Source organism: Cyanistes caeruleus, chromosome 2, assembly GCF_971803275.1.
Source record: "Cyanistes caeruleus chromosome 2, bCyaCae1.hap1.1, whole genome shotgun sequence".
NCBI classification, from domain to species: domain Eukaryota; kingdom Metazoa; phylum Chordata; class Aves; order Passeriformes; family Paridae; genus Cyanistes; species Cyanistes caeruleus.
The window spans coordinates 25829476-25851725 of NC_141702.1; the positions used below are offsets into that span (position 1 = coordinate 25829476).

At 36.5% G+C, this 22250-nt stretch overlaps 1 protein-coding gene across 32 annotated transcripts in view; it reads right to left on the reverse strand.

The window, feature by feature from the left end:
• The window catches only part of KHDRBS2 (KH RNA binding domain containing, signal transduction associated 2), a 403209-nt gene that overhangs the window by 294075 nt on the left and 86884 nt on the right, over positions 1–22250 (reverse strand). For all 32 annotated transcript variants that reach the window (XR_015282867.1, XR_015282864.1, XR_015282865.1 and 29 more), the window contains one exon: positions 769–885. Coding sequence is in view for 3 of the 32 variants with exons in the window: in XM_086876178.1 (XP_086732304.1) it covers positions 769–885 (117 nt within the window). In the remaining 29 variants the exon portion in view is untranslated. The remainder of the gene's footprint in view (positions 1–768; positions 886–22250) is intronic.

Genomic DNA, 22250 nt, shown 5'->3' on the forward strand with positions numbered 1-22250 from the left:
ATCAGGCACTAATGTCTGGGTTGTTGTTAAGTAGTGCTTACCCCAAGTCATGGACTTTTGAGTGTCTCATGCTCTGCCAGTGAGGAGCTGCACAAGAAGCCAGGAGGGAGCACAGCCAGCACAGCTGACCCAAACTGGCCAAAGGGATATTCCATACCACAGAACATGATGTTCAGTGTATAAACTGTGTTGGTAACTGACTGAGGAGGAGTAATATTTACCAGCAAGTAATTACTTAGTGGCATTGACCAGGCTGTGATTCCAAACAACTTTTCTTTTTCTTTATCTATATTTCATTCTTACACACACTTAAGCAAAATGACCACTTTGTTATCTTTTCCTAGAACTATACCCTGAATAAATATTCAACATAGAAAAAAACCAAAAATCAACTCTAAAGAAACAGAAAACAAAAAAGAAAACTCATTTACATACATCAAAGCAGTGATATATACAAGCTGTACTTTCACAGGAGAAAGAGACCTCTCTCAGAACAAATGAATTTTTATCTGGTTTCTCTTTTAGGTGAACTATTTAAATACCAGTGGTATTTTAGTGACTGTGAAGGTCTAAGCAAGGTTGGCATAGCAAGGAAAATATTGTATTGAAGCAAATGATGAGACTTGAAAAAACAAACTAGCCTTGGAGTTAAGAGTCTATTATTGGCCTTTTAATTGAGTCATTAATAAACAGACAAGCAATCTAAGTGCAACACCTAAAACAACATATGCTTCAATACTAATTGCAACCAGAATCCAGACACAGTACCTTAGCTTTATCCCTCATGGATCCTTTTCCCAGGATGGACATTTTTGCACCTGTTTCTTCTTGTAACCTCTTTAAAGAGTTTCCTCTTGGTCCAAGCAATTTCCCAACAAAATTGAACTAGAATGAAAATAAGAGAACTCTTTTAGACACACAGGTACTTTTCCAAAAACTTAATAAATAAACATGATGATTAAACAAGAAAATTCTACTTTCCTTTAAAAGAAATACTCCTACTTAACTTTGAGCCTAATTGACAGAGATACAAGACTGCAGAACCAAGATGTTCACTCATCTAGTGTGAAGGACAGTAAAAGCATTCATGGTTTATTTGACCCCTGGGAGGATTCTCTCTAGGACTAACAGGCCAGTGGCTGCTAGGTTTAGTAAACTGCTAAACAAGATATTTGCTCATGAGACCGTACTGGTGAAACTCAGAGAATACCTAGGTTCTTTCCCAAGTTAGCCAGCTCTACTGTAAATTAACATATTCTGCAAAGTTAGAGTTTCAGACAGATCTTTAGGATTTGATGTTTTGCACACCAAACTTGAAAATAAGTGCTGTTTTGCATATTGGCTACAAATACCTGTTTTGCCAGCACCAGAACAAATGACAATCAATAGATCATGGTAGATATTCAAGGGCATTTTCTAAAATGAACACAGCTTTGTATGCCATGCTGCTAACATTCCTAAACTGCACAGTTCATGCTACACATAAAACATTTTTTTCTGTGTGAAGAGGAGGGATGTCCACAGGACAATATGAGGACAGAACAATAAATAAACAAGGTGTTAATATCATGTCAACACAAAGCAGCAAAAAAAGGGGGAGTCTATTAAGTAAGTAGTTTATTCTGTAATCAATACTCTCTTCAATTTGTTACTTTTTATTATTTCCAACATGTTTAAAAATGCTACAGAATCTGATCTTCAGAAGCTGGCTGGACATCATCAGCACTTGCTCAAGATACTTTGGAATTATGTTCAAGTCTGAACAAACAGTATTCTGGTCTGCCTTTCAACAAAAAATAAGCTCCACCAAAGCAAAAGGAGTGTCATTGTATCAGCACTTCCTTGGTTTTATTGCAGGGAAAAAGAACATGACAATAAGAAATATGAATCAAGAAAATGTTGCTGTCAAAAATACACACAAAAGTCTATACAGATGGTATAATATACTTTGTTTTGCACTACCTTCTATTTTAAAAATAAAAAAAAATGGGCAAACAATTGTTTTCACTTTGACCAGCAAGGATATAACAAGACAAATGCATCAGCCATGTTAGTAACACCCAAACTCTGAATCATGCCAGATGTTCCAAATCCCAAGCTGGCTTTTAGTCCAGTAACTTTATTAAAAAGAATTTTTAACTTCCTTCAAATATTAGTTAAACTATCTAAGAAAATAGTATGCAATCACAGGAAAAGTAAATATGTACAGTAAAATCTACTGACACATGAAAACAAAGTAATTGATTTCTGCAAGATAATGTGTCCATGAGGGAAGTAGTAAGTGATAACATGTGCAGGAAAATTTAGCATGATTTGAAGCTCCAGAACCAGATTTTTTGAGCTTGTGTGCTTTTACTTTTTTCCAACTCTACCTGTTGATTTAATATAAGTTATCAACTCTTCAAAATAGTGTAGGATTTCAAGTCAATGTCCCAATCAATCTATCAACAATCCTATGTCTTCAAACTGTTGCTCTGCCTCTTCCAGGGAAATCTCGGCTTAGAAGAAGTTGTTGGCTTCAAATTGATTATTCAGTTTTGTATGAAAAGAAATGAAACAAGGAGGAAGAAATGGCAAGAACTGAACTTTCATACTAGATTGCAGACACAATCTCTTGATAGAATTAAGACTTCAAAAATCACCCATTTATATACCCATGTATATAAGGGTTTATTAGGAATGGCTGAGGAAACAGCAGCACTTTTGCTTCTCGGCAGGGGCCCTCTTATGTGCAAAAGGGAGGCTGTCACAAGTTACATCACCAAATCTTTTGTGACAATTATACATCACCAATCAGACAAGAACCACGTTCTGATGCACCCTTCCAGTGTTTCTTAGTATTAAAAAAAGCTACCCTTTGAAAGGTGAATGAACTGTAACATTATGTAACTTCAGAGGAAACTACAAGAAGTCCAACCAAAGCTTGACTACAATGTTCTCTGATTGGAATAAAACTATTAAAATACACTCTGTGAAGATTTATGTTGACCATTTACATTTAAGCACTTCATAAACTGTATAATCATTACCTTGACATATTGCTGCAAAGGAGCAGTATGGCCAGCATAGACCATGTTATGCGCTAAGTGGATTTTAATCACTTCACAGGAAATAAGTGGCTGGGGATTTTAATTCTATTGATTATGTAGCAGACAGACACTCACATTTCATCCACTATCTACAAAATACATAACAGGAAGGAAGAAGTTATTTACAACCAAAAAACTGAATTGCTCTCAGTTTGGTTTTGTCTAAAGTTGCAGCAAAGCCACGGCACTGTATCTGGCATCCTAGTGTTGTGCTCAGTCTTCCCAGCACATCTAGAGCCACTGGATATCCTCAGCACAATCTATAACCCTGAAACTCCTCAAGGTCTGAAAGTACTGGTAAAGTAACTCTGACTCTACCAGTCAATAACTTGTGAAAAATCACATACTTTATGTTCCCATATAGGTAAAAGCAGCACATAAGAAAGAGGATGTTTCACTTAACAGCACAAAATGTAGGAAATCTTAAACACAACTTCATTTGTCTTATTTTTTTTTTTAAATGAAGAAATGCTGGCAGAACCGATTTTATACTAGAAAGTTAAGTCTCCAGTTACAGCAAATGCACACACATACAATCTGAGCACAGGCAGTGCAGGAAAATGTGGACACTCAGGCAGCTGGACTGCATATAATGGTGAGCCTTGCATACAAACACGTTCATGGTTCAGCAGCTGTAACTGCAGATGTTATTCTGCAATCTCAGATCCAATCCAATTCTGCCATGTGTACAAATTTTCTCCAAATAATACTAGCTCTAAGTCTCTGGGATAATATCTGGTCACATTAGGAGAGGATAGCTGAGAAATGCTGACAAATAGAAGAGAGAGTATTAACAGAAAGCTTTCACTGCTGGGGAACAAACAAACTTCCACTTGAAAAATATTGTTGTGTTACTAGATGTCTTTATAGGTGGCTTAACTTTTCAATCATGTTTGTGAACATAAGCTAGGCTTTCTATTTCCTTGCAGAAACCTTTCCTGGTTTATGGCAGAGATTTTCTATATTATTTTCTTATATTTTTTTATCATTTGTCTGGGGGAGATGATGCATGTCTTCAGGGGAAAATGATCAGGTGAAAGCAGGGGATGCTTTACTTATAATCAAATGCACATGATGCTTCGTGTATCAAGAGCTGTGCAATAAACCTTCTCCTCTGTAAAATAAAACCTGACAGAGAATACAGCTCAATAGATCTTTCCCTTATCTACAGCCACTATCTCCAACATCTTCCCCAACCAATATATACACACAGTTTCAGCAGATTTATCTGCATCCTGATTACTTTCACACTTCACCCCACACAAGCAATCAGACAGTAAGGTGCCCAAAAAGCCAAAGCTCTGGCTCCTCTGTTTTCATCAAAATTTTTATTCAAACTACCTCAGGACAGGTATAACAAATCTAAGGTATAGTTTACAGCATCAGCATTCAAGACTCAAGCTAAGTGTAAAGACTGGTAGAAAATGCATGTTTACATTTAGAAGAATCCTTGTTTCCCTGTTTGATGCAGCCCAAATATATTTCTTCTAGAACTGTAACACTTCTTACTTTATAAAGTCTAATTTAATAGGGTTTTACAACAGAATCAAGGAATATGCTTACCATTCAAGAAACAGGTTTGTGTCAGTGGCTGTTTCTGTTTCATACACAGATCAATGTTCACAGAAGTAAGAAAAGCTAGATAAATAACGAATGGGATAAGACAAATGTTTCCAGCTTTAAGATAATGCAGAACAAAGCCCTGAACTGGGAGAACAAATTAATTTCTTCTAGAAGCAGCAAAACAGAAATAGCCCTGGCTTGACAACACAAAATAGATTTATTATTTCCCCATGTTTTGCTTACCATTGCTATCAGTTCCTCTGTGGAGAGACAAAGTGTCACTCTATTTTCGGAGCTACTTATCCTCACAAAATCCTGTCCTTATTCATGGAGAGTAGGATGGGGTAAGGGGTGGGGAAGAATCATTCTAAATTCAGTTCTGTTCCAAAGAAAATGTGAGAAGACAAAGACAATCACACCTGAATAAAACCTTACTGATTGAGACCTGCCTATAATTAAGTTCCTATTCTACGATTTCTGATAGTTCATTTAATTTAGAGCAGCATCTATTTTAAAAGTATCTCACATTTTGATATGCACAGTGGACTTCATGTTAATGCAGTACTGGACTATTATGAAATGAAATTTTATTTCTCTCAAAGTATTATAAGCATTGTATAACAATGCCTGTACCAACATGCTTAAGTTTTGGTCAGCCCTAAACTGGTCAGGCATTTGGACTTGAGCATTGTAGGTCTTATCCAACTGGAATTATTGTATTGTATTGTATTGTATTGTATTGTATTGTGTTGTATTGTATTGTATTGTATTGTATTCTATTCTATTCTATTCTATTCTATTCTGTTCTATTCTGTGCTGTGCTGTGCTGTCCTGTCCTGTCCTGTCCTACTCCTCAGTAGATTCTGCAGAGTCCAGGTTTGTCTCCCCCTATATGTAGTTGCTTGCCCCGTCCAGATAAGTATGCAACATTATTTTTTTATTACAGAAATGTGATGTGATGCTTGCTGTCTCTTGGAGAAGAGGTTCTAACACCTGTTTGGTAGGACTGAACTTTGCAGGGCTCTACTTTAGCAGGGCATGTCAAGTGACAGCAAACACCAGAAGCAGAAAATCAATGTACCCTGGAGATCTACCCCAAAGAACGTGTGCTACTGCTTCCTTACAGCCTTGTATCACAGAAATGTCTCTGCAGCAGTCCCAGAACCAAAGGAGAAGAGGAGAAAGCTGTCCTTTCCTACAGAGCTTACTGGGTCTCATCTCTGTGTTAGGCTTTAAACAACAACCCAATGCCAGGCTGTGCACAGAAAAATTAAATGTTCAAAGGCATCATACAGCTTCTTGAAAACTCTAGGCCAAATTAATTTCAGGTTTAAAATTCAGTAGAATTGCTTCAAGAATAAATTAAATCCGATTAACAAAGTTAGAATTAAAGTAACTGTGACTAGAAGATTTACCTAAGAAATAAATGGTGTTTTATTACATCTTTTTTTTTATCTTGGGAAGTGCTGGAAACTTGTATTTACAGTGTGCTTGAGAAGATGCTGCAATACTTGCCTGGCTATTTACTAGCTCACTACAAGCATCTAAATCTACAGTGAAAATATATTTTTAGCATAACTCCATAAAACAGATGGTCAGCAACTCCAGACAAAAATCTTCTAGATATAAGTCTACACTAAGATAGGCAAAATATCCTCTCACTTTTCACTTTTAACAGTTTTCTGTTAGAATTCTGGTAACAACTTGTGGCATTCAAATAAAGCAATTTAAATGAGCCTTAAAATGAAAATAAATTTTCTGATAAAAAGAAAAAAATGTTTTCTGATATACCCTTATTCAGTTAAACTTTCTTAAGTCAGGAAAATGTGAAGGCTCTTTAACACATGCATCAGCAGTGTCGTTTATTAAAATCTGCTAATCTGTAAAACACCCAAGCATTTTATATTATGTGGTTTTGTTCTTAAATCTAAGGTGAGGTAATTTAGGAAAAGCCAAGGAACAAATTGAAGTTCTGGATCTATATTAAATCCTCAATTAACAAGTTGTTAATTGCAAAGATTTTATTATTTAGTTACGAAGGTATGCAGAGAGACTCACTGTACCAGGCACTGCATAGCCATGCCAGAAGACGTGATCTTGACACTGAAGAGCTGTCAAGTATGTTTAAAACACCCAAAACAGACCTTATTGGATGTATGTACCAAGTATTGCTTATCTGGATTGTGAGGAAGTGACTGCTGAAACTGCTGCTATTAAAATCATCAGGCTCAGATATCAAAGAGGGTTTTACTACTCAAAGTAAGTGCAGCAGCTCCAGCTTCTGCTGACACAAATACAACACCAGAGCCTGCTTTTGTAACTCCAGATGAGAAAGAAGATCCTAATGTTCAAGGCAAGGCTGGATGGGGCTCTCAGCAACCTGGTCTAGTAGAAGATGACCCTGCCCACAGCCAAGGTGATTGTAACCAGGTGATCTTGAAGGTCCCTTCCAAATCAAACAGTTCCACTGTTCTATGTGTCTTTCTTCTGCAACCTGGATTATTACTGCTCTTCTGTCCCTATTTGTCCAGCCCAGCTGGGGCAGTGGTGAAGGCCAAGGGCCAACAGGAATGGTTCTCAGGCTTCTTATATGAACCTGTGCTGGGGAGGGGTTAGGGATGTCAGCAAACTGCTCACCTGTCAGAGGTCGTGACTGATCCCAACCCACTCCAGTAAAAGGTCGAGAAGTTATTTGATGGCTCACTGCTCCTTACTGGGAAACTGTGCAAGAAGAGCAATATGTTTAAAAACTGCAGAGTTTGCTGAGCTAAACATGACTTTCCCTTGTACTGGGCTTGTATTTTATTTAATGAAGGGCAAGAGGATTCTTTAGGACATGAAGCTACCTGGCTTTTAACATTCATTCTAGCCAAACTTGAAGTAGTCAAATTTTACTATTTACAGGAAAATAAAATACAAAGTAAGTAATAAGGAATTATTGGAATTGTGTGTCTAAGACTGGCTCATTTGCAAGACATTATCTAAAATGGTATTTTACAAATGCCTACAATTCAGGCTGCACAAGTGCACCACTGAGATTTTTCCAAAATGCACAAAGAAGTTTATACTGAACATAGTCACAGGTATGGAAATAGGTACCAAGACTACAACACTTAAAAGCATAATCAACATTTGGCTAATTGGGCTTATTACTCCCACAGATACACAATTTACCAGTCAGAGTAATAAACACCATCTGCTCTTTGCTAACTGGCAGCAACCTAACAACTTTTTTTGTAACTTGAAGAGTTTGTAATGTAAAAGGAATATCTAAAGAAATAGTAATATAGTGGGACTTCCATGCACATCATCTTACTCTTACTGAGCTGAATATGATTTCATATTATGTGAAAGATTTCTCTTTGCCAGAAGATATATTTGCCAAGATAAGCTCTAAGTCAACAAGAAACAGGATAAGTTAGGGTTGAATACCCAACCATAAAAATAATGCATCTTTCCCATGTATGTTAGTGGTCTATGCAAATAAAACACATCATAAAACACAAATTTCTGATCAGCCAAGGAAATCATAACAACAAATTAATTTGGATCCAGTGTGTGAATGGACTGATTAACATACATGCATATAGTATCTAATTTTGTAGACACCATTGTATTAAATCACAAATGGCTTAGGTTAATCTAATTAAAAATTCTGTGAGCCAACTCGATTTTGCCTTTTGCTATTAAAGTAATTATACTTACAGCAGCATTTAAGTATCAATTTACATATACTGAGCACTATGCAAACAATTTTATTTCTTAAGTCACATCCATTATCAAAGCAAAGCATTAATTTAAAGTGATTGACATATGCAAACTCACATAGCTCTGTGGAAATTAAACAAGCCTGTGAAATCACTCGAAAATATTTTATCAAACTCTGATTCTTTTACCTTCCCCTACTGCATTTTTTATACTGCTGTTTTTGTTCTTTGTTACTAAGAAAAATTCAAGAAAATAATTTTTTTCTCTCTTCCATCTCATTATCTTCTACTATACTCATAGAAGAAAACCAAGTATCCCTCAAGATATTTTAATGAGGTCTTCGCTGATCTGAGATGGTAATGCAAAGAAATATTTGAAGAGGAGCGAAGCATTCCAAAATAACACTGACAAGGAGGAAACAGTTGATACTCAGTTAATTCAAGGACTCAAACAGCTGCTGAATTCTGTTCCCAAAGAGCTCAGGTAAGACATCTGTCTGATTTGAACTATAATTCAGGTGAAAATGATACAAATTTAAGAGAACAGCTATTGTGTTCTATTTGTCCATTCAGTCAGATGTGACAAGACAGAATAAAACTGGGACACAAGATAAATACCATTAAGTAAATTGCCACTGTTCATGAGCCGATTCTCAAAAGCCACCTCATGTAGCAATCTATTTAAAGAGCAGACTGCACACCAACTGAATAGACTCTTTTTCTTAGCTGTTTTGGTTTTTTTTTTCCCCACAGTGATGAGCTTATGGAAAGAAAACAGGCAGCATTAACTCCATTAACTGGCAGAGAGCTTTCCATTGGTTTGTATAGGCAATATACAAGCTGAGCTGAGCTGGGCTCAGAAAGAGCACATCCATTCTCCAAACTGGAACTGCCCCAACTTGAATTTTAACATGCAGACCAGAGGACCTGCAGAGCCTCCTCCTCCACAGTACACAGGGCTAACTGCAATAGTAGTAACCAATGCAGCTGATACCTGATTTTACATTTCATTTAACCCTGCTGATTGCAAACCAGCAAAATTTAAATACAGAGAGTAATCCCTCTGTAGCTTGATAGCAATGCAACAGATCTGCTAAGAGTAAGGAATCAATCACTGTAATAAATAAATATACAACAAATATGACTTTTCCACCCCTTTATCAGTATTTGGTTATTGGAGTGGGTCCAGAGGAGGACACGAAGCAGATCAGGGGGCCAGAGCACCTCTCCTACGTTGACAAGCTGAGAGAGCTGGAGTTGCTCAGCCTAGAGAAGAGAAGGCACTGGAGAGACCTTAGAGCAGCCTTCCAGTTCCACCAGGGACCCTGCAACAGAGTTGGAGAGGGAGTATTTACATGGGCATAGAGGGAGAGTACAAAGCAGGATGGCTTTAAACTGAAGGAGAGTAGACTAAGATAAAATACAAGGAAAAAATTCTTCGCTGTGAAAGGGGTGATGCACTGGAACAGGTTGCCCTGAGAAGTTGTAGATGCCTCATCCCCGGCAGTATTCAAGGCAAGGTTGGATGGGGCTCTGAGCAACCTGATCTAGTGAAAGGTGTCCCTGCCTGACAGGCAAATTGGAACTTTAAGGTCCATTCCAGCCCAAACTATTCTATGATTCCATGATTCTACAATTTTTAAATGTTCGTAATTATCTGATAGCTCATAGCACTCACCAATTGCAATTCAGAATATCTACTCATTCTCTTTAAAAAAACAGAAATTACAGAGTTTTATAGCATTTGAGCATCAAAAGAACCCAAAAACCTGAGACTCATTTTTAGTACTCTTCTGATGGCGTTTCCTCGTAAGCAACATAACTGTGCTTCAAACTTCATTAATGTAACATAGAGGAAAGTACTTTCAGGACAACACCTTGAAAGACCAAGACATGCAGTATGTGACAAATGAGATGGCAAGCATGAGCTGCAGTGCCTGAGTGGCTTTGAATAATGCAGGCTATAATACCCAACAGTCTTGCCACTGCCATACAAAAACTTCTGGGTAAACAGAACTGTGGTTTGGATGCCCCAACCTGATAAAATATTAAATGATCTGCTACTTTTTTTTTCACTTGAACCTTTTTTCTTATTTTTGCACCCCCGGCTAAGATCTGATTCACACTTAAAAGAATATTATAGAAGTAATATTGAATTCTCCTCTAACACAAGATTTAGAAACGCCTCAGGTATATTTAATAACCATCTGGTTTTAACTTAATATTTATTCCATCACAATTACCTTGCTTTAGCACATCTACAGCCTTCATGAAGGATGAACACGTTTGCAAAATACATTTTAAAGAAAGCCACCAATATGAAGGCAATGAGTATTTTTGATTCATTCACCTTGTCAGGACAATATGTCCCAAGCTCCAGCTGGTCAAGGGAGCTGGGAGTGCTCTCCTGGAAGGGTTAAAGTGACACAGTTAGCCATACCCAAGTAACAGACTTGGTACCTAGGAAGATGATTCAGGCTTTGAAACACACTTTCACAGTGGCACCTGACCAAGTTGTGTGACTGGTGTCCATGTGCTGAATTTCAAGCTCATCCGTCCCATTTCCACACCCTTCTGTGCCTGGAGCTGCTGTTCGTCTCCAGTTTAACTCCCTCATTCATTCAGAAACTGTGTGAACTCTGGGATCTCACACACATTTGCATCTACAAAAGTCATAAATTCCAGGTCTGGAGCTCAATGTCTAGGTCCTGCAATGAACAGAGAAACAACTTCTGGTCCTCGTGGGAACCTGCATCTTCCAGTACTCTTTCATGTTCCTCCAAGAAATCACTGCATTCAAGTGTTACAAATGAGGAAATGTTTTGATTTGCAACCCCCAGCATTTATATTCCCTCTTGCAAATGCAATAGCCACTGAAATGAACTAAACAGCAAATATGTGACAAAACCATGTGAAACAATAAGGAAAATTAACTTCCAACAGGCATTGAGAGGAAAAGTGCAAGTTTATGTGGAATATTATATTCTGTGTAAATCTCAGAAGTGCTTTGAAGTATTTTTCAGTTGATAGAGACCATATATGTCTCAAATATTTAAGTTATAGCAAAGCAGAAGAAGCAAATGAATGCATTCTTAAAGGTAAAAATTAAGCATTTATTTTACATGTAATTTACTGGCAATGCTTTTCCACTGCAAATTTATTTACAAACCAATTCTATTCCCCTTAAAACTGAATACACCTGTAAGTAATATCACACCAAAATAAGAACAAACCAGAGCACTTCAACCTACTACAGCAACAATGAAATCAATGGACAACTACTCACTCATGTAATCTTCTCCACTTAAAACTCTATACAATGATGCTGACAACCAAGCAAATGCATCCTCACATTGACAGCACTATCCTCAAAATCACAAAGTGATATATATACTTATATCACTAGATTAATATGAGAAAATTCTTTATAAGAAGATTATTTATTTTAAAATCAGTGCATAACATTAAATTTCATGTAAAGCATTTAAATTCATAGAGATTTGCCTCAAATGACAACTTTCACACTTGACATGTCCTTTCTTATGGCATGTGGCATTTTGCATTTTTTTGTAATTCCAACAGAAATGGGTATTTCTGAGTATATTGTGTAATATACTCAGTGTACAATAATGTACATATAATAATATAATAATGTGTAATATATTCAGTGTAAAAAAGCGTAATTTCCAGACTAAGGTTTGTCAAATGCTTGTAGATGCAGAGTATGGGCATTACATGTTTGGTTATTCTTAGACCTGTACCTCACCCACATGGAATAATGAAAGCAGCTGTCTCATTAATCTTTAGCAAATACAAAAGAAATGAACTCCATGCTTGCTAATAAACATGCATGTCCCAGTACTAAAGGGGCTTTCAGTTGATGAATTCCAATGTCACACCAATCAAGCCTGGTGAGCCTAGAGCTTCACTGTTCTCTCAGAAATATCACATAAAATTTATAACCATGACATGGACAGAGACCTGTACTGGTGGCTCTGAGGAGAATGTGCCTCCTGTGGACCCCAGAGACACACCAGCAAGGAGCCCTTACATGAAAACAAGAAACAGCTGAAGGATACGTCTGTTATCTGTTAGGTCTGGATATGCCTAAAAACCAAAGAGATAACATATGCAGGGTATGGAATAATATTTAACTCAATTATTAAATTCAAGAAAGAGATATTTGTAAAATCCCACATTGTATTCAAATAAAGAAAACAAAAAAGGCCATAACCTATCAGCCTATACACAAAGCAAGTAAGAAAACTTTGAGGAACAACTTGAAGTATTAAAAAAATAGAAAAAAAAAATACTATTCAGAGATTTGGAAGCCAGACAGAGAGCTGGTAGAGCTAACAGATGTTCAGGTTATAAAAGGAGGGTTCAAGAAAGATGAGGCCAGAACACAAAAATTAAATACTTTTCCTCCATCTGGGCTCCTAATGGAGGAAACTGTGACAGGTGGCTGGGAGGAAGGCAGTGCAATAAAAATTTTCCAAGAATTGCCAATTAATTTACTACAAATCAGAATAAACAATGTATTTAGTGAACAATAAAATAAATACATTCAATAGGTAAAGAGCTGAGAGATGGCTATTTTAAAAGGAAGTAATTTCTCAGGCATGTATGAGTGTTCTCTAAAGAACAAACCAACCTAGACATAAAAGTAAACTGATAACCAGATAGCTGATTTCCAAAAGATCAGGCTGGCATGGTGTTAGAAGGAAGGACCTCTTATGGAAACAGGAAATGTGTTTAAATATTGGTGAAAACTTGTAGTAAATAATCAGTATTCACACTGGAAGGAAGTAATTAGTTGAGTCTTTCACAGATCCAGTAGGAGACTGAAGACAGAGAAAGCAATGAACAGTGAGAAAACAGACTTTACTGATGATGCTAAGCTAAGTCAAGGTTCTGAAGGCTGGACTGACTATAAAAAAACTACATCTTATGACACATGGTGATAATATTACAGCTGAAATTCCATGTAAATAAATGTAAAATACATTAAAACACATTTCACCTTTATAAACAAAATTGTGCTGATTCTAAGTCCTTGGAAATTGTATCAGGAAAAATAAGAGCTCAGAGGGAAACTTGCAAGCAGAAGTCTCAGAACGAGCACAAGAAAGTTTTCTGCACAGGAATCCTCCTAATTTGAGTTTTAAGAAGGACTGACCAGAAGATTCACCAGAAGAAACTACCCTGAGCTCAGGAGAGCCTTGTTGCAAGTTGGGGTAATATTCTGGAGCTGTATCTCTGCATACTCTGACTCTATTCTAGTTTGGTTTTATTTTTGGCCACAGTTGCCAGTGTTGGTCACTGCTGGAAGAGTTAAACCACAGCATCAGTCATGCAGGAAATGGATTAAAATATCATTTTCAGTATTTTGCAAGAGTTTGAAATAGTCAGAGAGAGTGAAGCAAGTATTCCCATATTTTTATACATCATGTGCTATGTTCATCAGGTGGACTGTCACCAAAATGTTACTATGTAAAAAGTATTAGAAAAAACAAAACACACCACAATTTTATTCATACTGTATTATACCAAAAAATATATTTTTATGATAAATTTTATTTTGGGATATAGTATTTATAATATTCAAACTTTAGGCACACATACAGAATTCTTTTATTTTAATTCAAACATAATTGACTGAAAATTATTAAAAATATATTTTTGAAGTACACTTTGATCCAAATATTAAGCTCTAAAGTTGCTGTTTTGACAGTGCTCTGAAATATTATCTAGAGATTTGGTTCAGATGCATGGGCAGCAATTTATAACATTGATGGCAATTAAATAAATTATATTCTTCATTTAAATAAATGATCATCCCTGAAAAATTAACTACAATCCATCTATGGTGGAGTGTTTTATTCTGCTATTCAGGAAGAGATGTCAATGTGTGTTTTTTTATTTCATCCAGACTGAATATGACAAATAAATTAATTCCTTGAGTTTCTTCAGACTGCAACTTATAAAAACAGGCTGAAGGCCTAATCCTACTCCGCTATTTGTCCAGGAATTTTCATATTTTTGGACTAAGAGATGGATGCAATGTAATTAATAAGGATGTCACAGAATTATTGCTCAACACTCTGTTCTTGTACAGCTCACGCTTGTTCTGTTTCAGCTGGAAAAAAACAAGGAGAGTGAAGAATGGGGTTCTCTTTGGTTTTTCTTATTGATTTACTAAAAACACAGTGATTAATGATCTGATGTATACTTTATAAGAATTAATCTAAAAAAGGTTATTATTCATTTCTTGCAACCTTGATTTTAAAAGCTACCACTTTATAGCCTTTCAGTGTAGATTCACACTTGGTAGCTAAATTGAAAGTCATATGATTGTGAAATAGCCTTTTCAAGTAGTAACATTAATTAAAATTCCTTTTATACTCTGTTACTTAAAAGCATCAAAATTATTTACAATATGACAGAATTTACCATGACAGACTACAAAAGTGAAAATGCGTTTCTTATTAGATGTAAAAATTAAGGTTTATCTGTAAATATATGGTTTTAAAATATTTATTCAACCTTGACAGTTTTGAGGCACTTATAGGCCATAGGCATGAGGTAGTTGGCAAACTCCTGAATAATTATTTTTGACTGGTGGTTATAAAGTGATGAAGAACTATCTATTATTAACATTAAAGCAAACAAATTTGTTTATATAAAATTAGAAGACATGGAGAAGAAATGAGTCAAAAAGAAAGTGAGTCAGAGATGTTTACAGCACAGGATTTATGGAAAGTCTTCAGAAAATATGGCAAAATATTCTTTTACTATCACAATTACTGTTAATTTGCACAATCTGAGTCTACTGCATACTTTGGCAAAAAATGTATGTCATTACATAAAATTAATGAAACATTCAGTGTACTCAGTTTCTCCTAATTTTCATATAAATGGTTTCAAAGTGTTCTTGTAAACTGCTAAATGACAACTTTTACAGCTAATCAATATTTTTTGTTTCATACTAAAAGAGATTTTTTAAATACCATTGTCAGTACACCCATATGTATACAAATAAGTCCTTAGATCTTAAATGAACTCCAACAACGATTCTTTATTATAACCTCTCATTTTTTTATAAGCAGATCATAGTCCCCATTGACCTGAAAATTAGAAGTAATCAATGTGCCAATGTCTCCAAGCAAAATTTAGTACAGCATCTCTGAAAACAAATCAAGCTCTAAGCAGAAACAGGAATTTGTCAGGAACTATAAACATCTTCCCATTCTATATAAAATGGTTCCTTGTAACTGAGACTTCTCTGTACTACTGGAAAATACAGAAAAAAATTTATTGATTAAAAAGATACTGGGCATATTTTCCCTTTTAAGTGTTTTCTCTCTTAGCTCTTTGTCATAGCCTGTATCACAAGCAGTTCTAACATGTTTAGCTAATTACTATGAATCCTTTCTTGTTTAAAGTGACTGTACACATGTAATCTGATCAGTTTCCTTTCAGGGGACATGGTCTTTTTCAATCCCATTATCCCATTAAAAAAGAAAAAGCCCATTACCTATTTAAATAATAAGATAGAATACTATTTAGGACAAACTTCAGAAATAAAGACTTTTCTCTAGTCTTGCCAAACAATTGATTTCTGTCTAAATCCATTTATTCTATTTTGGCACAATCAAAATTAGCTCATATAGATATATACAAGGAAGTTATAAATTGCCAGGGCTTTGTGTTATGTATTATACTGGGGAGCACTGTCCCAAAGAAATAGTGTATGAACCAAAAACCAGAGAATGAGCAACTTTAAGCTGACTATAATATATATTATACATACGCACCAGAGGAATGTTCTCCATGTTTCAAATATTCATGTTTATGCATTACAGCTCATTTAATTCAAAATAATTGCAGTGCAATGACCATGCTGTCATTTGGATTACGTGTCTGCACAGATTTGAAGAACCCATTTCCATTTCTCCACTCTGGCACAGCAGGCAGAGGAACTGCCCTCAGTTCCATGGTCAAGCAGGCCTTGCTTCTGCTTGGACTTTGGAAATTATTAAACCACTGAGCAGAGGGGGTTGCACAGGCTGCATATGTGCACGAACACTGTCAGGAGGCAAACCCAGTGCTACAGCTGGACATTAGTAATGCTGGCATTGTTACAACTCTTCAGGCAAGGCCTTGGGCCAGTCAATGAGCCCTCTCCAACAGTCCTTGGGAATTAATTAGGCCAGGCGTGGTTTCCAAGACGCATTTTTAATGAAGTCATCTTGTTACAGAGATAGGAGATGCAATGCTAAGGATGTGGCTAGACTGTACCAGCAGGCACTGGCACTGCTGAAACTTGCCACATCTGCTTTGGTTGCAGCTCAAATGCAAGAGCAAAATATTTATCATCTCTTCTGTCCTAAAGTTTCATCTTGATTAGATTAATGTTGGAAGACTCTTAAAACCCAAGACATATTTGCATTAAAACAGAACTTGTATAAGCAAAGTTATTCAGAGTTTCAGGTATTACACATAAATATTAATCATTTAAATCTCTTTCTCTGTAAGGCTGAGACAAGACTATCAATTACTGTTATAATGCTAAAAGAGAGGGCATGAATTTCTTAGCCTAAAGTACTTTTTGAAAACTATAAGAAAAGATAACTCTCCAAACAAATGCAATTAAAGTGTTTCAACAGTAGAGGAACAAAATATGAGCTTCCCCTTTCTACCTAGCTAAGCCAACCACCATGTTACTGGCAGCAGCAGACAGAAAAAGCAATTTGGAGTGCATCACCAAACCTAAGGAGTTTTGCACACCCCATTTTACAAATACTTGGTAATGAAGTACACTATCTTACTAAAACCAAGGATTATGTGAAATGAAAAACATGCAATTCAGCACAAAGCACGAATAGAGGCAAAGTCCAAGAATTCTATGGGTTAAATGAATGCTTATTTATGTATTTTGGGGGGAAAAATGAAGCTATATTTCACAATGTCTGAATGATGCATATTTAACTTATTATAAATATCAGAATCAAACTGCTAGAAATATTTAGATGATTTGGGAAAACTGTGTAGGAGCATATTTTGTCTTCCTGTATGTGCTGCATATAGTCACTCTAAGGATACTAGTAAAGAAATTTAGAAGCCATGGGATGGAAAATTAAGTTCGTTGTCATAGACTACACCCAGGACAAGTTTTAAGAAAAAATATAATGTTTAGAGACAGACTGCCCCATGCCTATATTTAGTCTCTCACTAGAGATTCCGTGTTCTCCAAATCACTTAGGCCAGGAAAAGAGCTTTACTTTGGTCTGGACTTCCACACGAACACCAAGAAATTTTGGGTGCATCAGATTACCTGTGAGAAGTGCTACAAACCCACACTAGGCAATCATGGAGAGACATAAATGGCACAGGGAAGTGGCACAGACACAGCAGCTGCAGAGCAAACTGCCAACAGGCTGCAGGTGGAAGGCTGAGCCCAGCACCCATAAAGATGCTGTATCCAGGGCAGTCAGGCACTGGTATCAGCCACCACTGCACACAGTGCTACTCAAATATCCACCTGAGACAGCTATTCTGGGGACACCTCACAGCTCAGGATCATGTGTTGCATCACATCTTCTCTGAATTTAAAAGGGAAAAGAAAATCTAGCATAAACAACTGCTAGATGCACCATGGAAGAAGGTGCTACTTAAAAGACTGAGGCTTTGTTTACAGTGGTATTAAAAATGTATTTAAAACAAATTATAAAGTTGAGTAGTTGAATTGCATTTAGTTCTTGTTTGGACACATTTACTCAGAATTGATGTGGTCCTAATTTGAATTAACTTCTGAACCAAATAAATGTAGAACTAATTGGAACAACAAAATTCATTGCACTTAATTGTCCTAAGAATCCCTGAGCAAACATGCTCCTTTAATGCCAAGTGCAGAAATCAAAATCTTATGCCTTGTTTTCGTTGTTTTTTTTTTTAACACAGGGACACTGAACACCTAATAAACCCCTACTGACACTGAAATCGAGGCTGTCTATTGATCAGGGGTGATTATTCTGCAGTAATGAGTGACAAATTAACTGTTATTTTAAAGACAAACTATCACCTTTCCACCAGAGCTAAATGGGGAACTTTCCAGCCAGATGGTATAGATTTTGTGGAGATATGTTGTGAAACAGAAAATAGTTGGGAAAAAAATTAATTACAGCAATCACTGCTGTATCAACTGTAGGGTTAGCCAGATTTCTTAACATTTTTTTCATATTTACCATATTAACCTCTCCCAAATTCAGAAGCATCAAACATTTTGTTTAAATAAATACTTCTTACTTCAGGGAAACAACATAATTATTGAGAAGAACACACTTTAACATAAGGCAAGCAGATTGTGAGGATATCAAGCAACTTGATTAACTGAACTTTTAGGAAGAAAAATTTATTTGCAGCAAATGAGGAAGCAGAGAGATACAACTATGATACCTTAAGCTTTAAAAATGCACCATGTCTTTTTCAAGCAGCTCATATCCTATAAAAACCTTATTACCTGTACTGCACTCCTTAAAGAGCATGATTTTCATGACCAAGAAAATTATTTTAAATGTTTTCTTTCTTTTCTAATTCTCATGACATTTGGAGCAAAAATGTTAAAACTGGAAGTAGGATCTCCCCCCATGAAAACAGAAAAAAAACCTGTCAATATGCCATAATGAAGGGTAACATGAAAATGTTTATAAAAAGCAAATTATCTATAAAGCCTTTTTCTTTTTGCTTATTAACCACATTTTACACTACCTTGGGATTTAGGTTTTGTTTTAATTCTAATACTTTCTTAAAAATTATTCAAAGGAATTTTAAAATGGAACTATGAAAAATAATTAATTTCTGCTTTATAAGAAATTCCTGATTTTTTTCTCTTCTGTGTAAAGCAAAAAAGTGAAACTCAGTTATTAAATTATGAAACAGTTTATAATTTATTACTCAGTATTTAAGAATGTTCATGATTTGAAAAAATATTTGAAAAATTTATTTTGTTTACATTTATAGTTTATACTACTTGACATTATCTGAGATTATGAATTTAAGTTACATATCTGAGATACTTCCTTAACATTCCTTCTTCTTCTCCAAGAAACAGATGTTGCAACCTGTACTTGTTAGAAGCTTTCATAACTTAAACACTACAACAAACATATTTCAACTAATGTTTTGTTTCTTGTACTCAGACAATAGTAATGTATTGATATGAATGATACATTTTAAACACAACTAAAAAATTAATTAGATTTTTCAATATTTTAAAAAAGTAGTCAAATTAGTCTGCAAAACAAGAACTTTTTAGCAATTATGGAGTGCACCATCAGCAATGATGCAAACTGCAGCTGACTCTCCTGAGGGACAAGAGGCTTGCAGAGGGATCTAGACAGATTGGAACACTGGAATATGATTAATGGCATGAAATTTAACAAGTCGAAATGCCAAATTCTGCACTTGGAATGAAGTAACGCTTGTCACAGGTATAAACTGGGAGAGGAGTGGATGGAGAGAAGTTTTGCAGTAGGAGATCTGTTGGTGCTGCTCAGCAGCAGGCTCAGCATCAGTCAGCAGTGTGAGCCTGGGCAGGCAGGAGGGCAAAGCCATCCTGGGGTGCATCAAACACTGCATCACCAGCCAGGCAGGAAAGGTGACCATCCTGCTGTACTCAGCATTGGTGCAGTGTCACCTGGAGAACTGGGTGCACCTCTGGGCCTCAGCTTAAGAAAGATGTGATGGTCCTTGAATGTGTCCAGAGGAGGGCAACAAAACTGGTAGTAGGGATGGAAGATATATCCTAAAAGAGAGACTGAGGACTTTGGGCTTATCAAGTTTGGAGGAAAGGAGGCTGAAGAGTGACCTCATTGCTCTGTACAGCTTCCAAATGAGATGAAGTAGAGAGGGAGATGCTGAGCTCTTCTCCCTGGTATCCAATAACAGGACCCACTGGAATGACTCAAAGCCACAGGAGGTTTAGACTAGACATCAGGCAGCATTTCTTTACCAAGAGGAGGGTCAGACAATGGAACAGCACAGGAGCTTGTCGTCCCAAAGCATCGGATCTTTCCGAAAACTGTCCAGAACAGCTGGACATGCTGTTCAGTAATGCTAACTCATTAAACCTTTCCTTCTTTGGTTGAAGGAATATTTTAAATAACTTTTTGAGCATTCCTGACAAGTATGTTTAACCAGATACCAGACAATATAAAAGCAAGTAATTTGTGAAGGAACTATTTTATTGTAATGTCAATGATTATTACAGAACCAAATGGATTGGAAATGGCCTCCACAATCATAGAATCCAATCTTTGATCAAACACTACCATGACAAATTGACCATAGCTTTAAGTAGCATGTTCAATCATTTCTTGTAGACTTCCAGGGCTCCACCATTTCCCTGAACAGACAACTCCAGTGCTTAAGAACCCTTCCTGTGAAAAAGTTCTTCCTGATGTCAAACCTGAACCTCCCCTGACACAGCTTGAGAACATTTCCTTTTGTCCTATCATTGATTGCTTGGGGAAGAGGCTGACCCTCACCTGTGAGGTTCCCAGAGCCAGTCACAATACTTGAGATGCAGCTTCACCAGTGTCAAGTACAGAGGGCAAATTATTTTAATACAGCACTACAAGATAAAGTGCCATCATATTATGAACATTCATGAACATAAAACAGAAATTCAATTGTTAATGGCCATTAAAATGAACTAATGTTCAAGATCTTCCGTAAGTGATCTTGAAATCAAGAGGGCTTCTCTAATAGGAGAAATCCTTTTAAAAGAACATTAGCTGTTTATGTGCTCTTTTTGCCAGCATTTCATTTTCTCCTTCAGCCCAATGCTACACTAAAACCTGTGCTATCTCCAAACACCAGATAGCTGCTACTAATCAGTTCCTGGGGTGATGCCACTAAATGGTCTTGCCGATTTACACAGCAGAATTTGGTTCCTTCTACACCTGCTCCCCACTGCCTCAGTGGCCTTAGGGAAAGTCACTGGTGAAATTCATCACAAATTACAAATCCACTGTGGGGTAGCAGAAGATTGAGCAGTAACCTCTGCCTATCCTCCAACTAAGCCCTCAGCAACGAGAGTCCGGGCAGAATGAGAGTCTTGATGCACTGATACTCAATCTCAACTAACAAAGAGGGCATGTATTCAACAAAGAGCACAGCTTTATTACTACTATTTCTAATAATTCTACAATTTAAATATGTGCTCTAAAGCATTTAGAGTTGTATTCCCATAGTATTTCCTGGGAAAGGCATGTTGAGGAACAATACACACAAATTCACACACAGAGCTTGAGCTCAGGACTACATGGGGTCTTCCTTGGTGACACTTACAAAGGTACTGCCTGCCAAAAGCACCAGTTTTATGCTTTCTCTATGAATCTACATTTAAGACTATGACCTACTTCTAAAACTTCAGTATAATCTAGATCATGTCACAACTGCATTTCTACAGTCACAAGAAGGATGCTGAGAAGGCCAAGGGCAAGGTTTGACACTTCACCAGCCTGGGCTCTCTGAGGCAAGGCATGCACATAGAGAGCTGTTTTGTAGCCTAGAAGACTTCTGCCCTGTATAGGATCTTCTGTACATTCTCCTACTTCTGCTCTGCTGTTTGCTACTCATGAGCAACTGTACCACCAACAAAGAGAGACAGTGATCATCAGTGTTGAGAATGGAAACTGCTAAACAACTCCATCAACAGGTTCCTAGCCCAGTATAGTATTAGGAATGGACTCACAAGAAAATTACAATTCTCTGCTGTAACAAAGCGCATATGCACACATAACAACACATAGAGATAACAACTATAGAAATTAACCTAATTTTTAAACATGCTGCTTTAAATATGGGACCTAGTGATATGTAAATA